This window comes from Perkinsus marinus (genome assembly GCF_000006405.1).
Source record: "Perkinsus marinus ATCC 50983 genomic scaffold scf_1104296927832, whole genome shotgun sequence".
Classification (NCBI taxonomy): domain Eukaryota; phylum Perkinsozoa; order Perkinsida; family Perkinsidae; genus Perkinsus; species Perkinsus marinus.
The window spans coordinates 1-1,301 of NW_003217041.1; the positions used below are offsets into that span (position 1 = coordinate 1).

General features: G+C 45.2%; 1 protein-coding gene across 1 annotated transcript; it reads left to right on the top strand.

Annotated features, from left to right (window-relative positions):
- Positions 1 to 224: 224 nt before the first annotated feature.
- Pmar_PMAR016751 (cathepsin b, putative) lies at positions 225 to 840 on the top strand (the record flags this gene model as incomplete). Its single annotated transcript, XM_002788750.2, has 2 exons — positions 225 to 372; positions 595 to 840. Coding segments are annotated over 2 exons (394 nt in total), but the record flags the coding sequence as incomplete, so codon positions are not given.
- Between the last annotated feature and the right edge of the window lie 461 nt (positions 841 to 1,301).

Here is a 1,301-nt window from a genome sequence, read left to right on the forward strand (position 1 = left end):
GGTGATGAATTCAAACCGGCCAGGCAACTGAGTAGCGCTGATGGCTGCTGGCCGTATCCATTCCCGAAGTGCAATCATGTACGCTCGGCGGCAAGCAGATATCCCGCATGTCCGGCAGTAAGTGTAACATAGGGTTCCTCGTAGCGTCATCACATGGTGGTGGATTCTCTAGTCGTAGGCGGGTTACTCCTCTCCTGCATGCCAAACAAAATGCACCAATAAAGCATACAAGACCAGCCTGCAGCAGTAGGAGCACACCAGATGGAGACTTCATATTCACTCTATATCAGAGATCTTCACCGTGCTAAGAGCTTTGGCCGTCTACCAGCGATCCCCCAGAATATCAAGCAAGAGATTTTCACTAATGGACCTGTAAGCCACCGTAGCTTAGCTACGGAGTTCATTTCATCTCGATGCTGATTTCTAGCAGTTGCGATGAAGCTAACGTATCTATAAATCAATCAATTAGATTGAGTTTGATGAAATCTGCATTTGCATTATTCAAGAAAATCTGACTCGACTTTGGGACTGAGATTGTGGATTTCTCTCGGATGATGTGGCTAGTAGTCTGAGCGGATCATCTCTTTATTTCAGGTTATCGGGATGCTTTCTATTTATGAAGATATCCGAGTATACAAGGCTGGTGTCTACGTGCACCAAACTGGTAGCTTCCAGGGTATTCATACTCTTAAGATTATTGGTTGGGGAGTTGAGTCCGGGCAAGATTATTGGTTAGCGGTGAACTCTTGGAATGAGGAATGGGGTGACCATGGTATGATCAAGCTTGCAGTGGGAAGAACTGGTATAGAAAACTCTGTGTATTATGTCGAACCGGCTTAGTACTTGGTTCACATAACGTCTTTTCTCAGTCATATTTCCCCCGCTGAAGCTCATACGTTTCAGCTTCTTATTTCTCTCCATTCACGTTTTTTTTGTTAACTCATACCGAAGGGCACATTAAAAGCCCTTGACGAGAGATAACGAGTGCTCTCCTCTCAATTTCAATCAACTTCTCAACTTAATTTCAAGTTGAAAGTCGTTTGAAATGTCCGCGTGTACGGCTTGCTGTGTAATCACTGGTGTCTATGTATCGCTTACGGCGCCTGCGTGTGATTGTGCCACCATCGTCAGACACGCATGTTTTGCTCGGGCCGAGCTATGGCCAGTCTTCTACTCGTGCTTCTAGGGTTTGAGTATTAGATTCATACGATTATGTGATATGCATGCATTTTGCAGCTGCGCGCATACACGTATATCTAGCTGAGTCTGGATATGTAGATCTTGCGAGTTTACATTGGCCT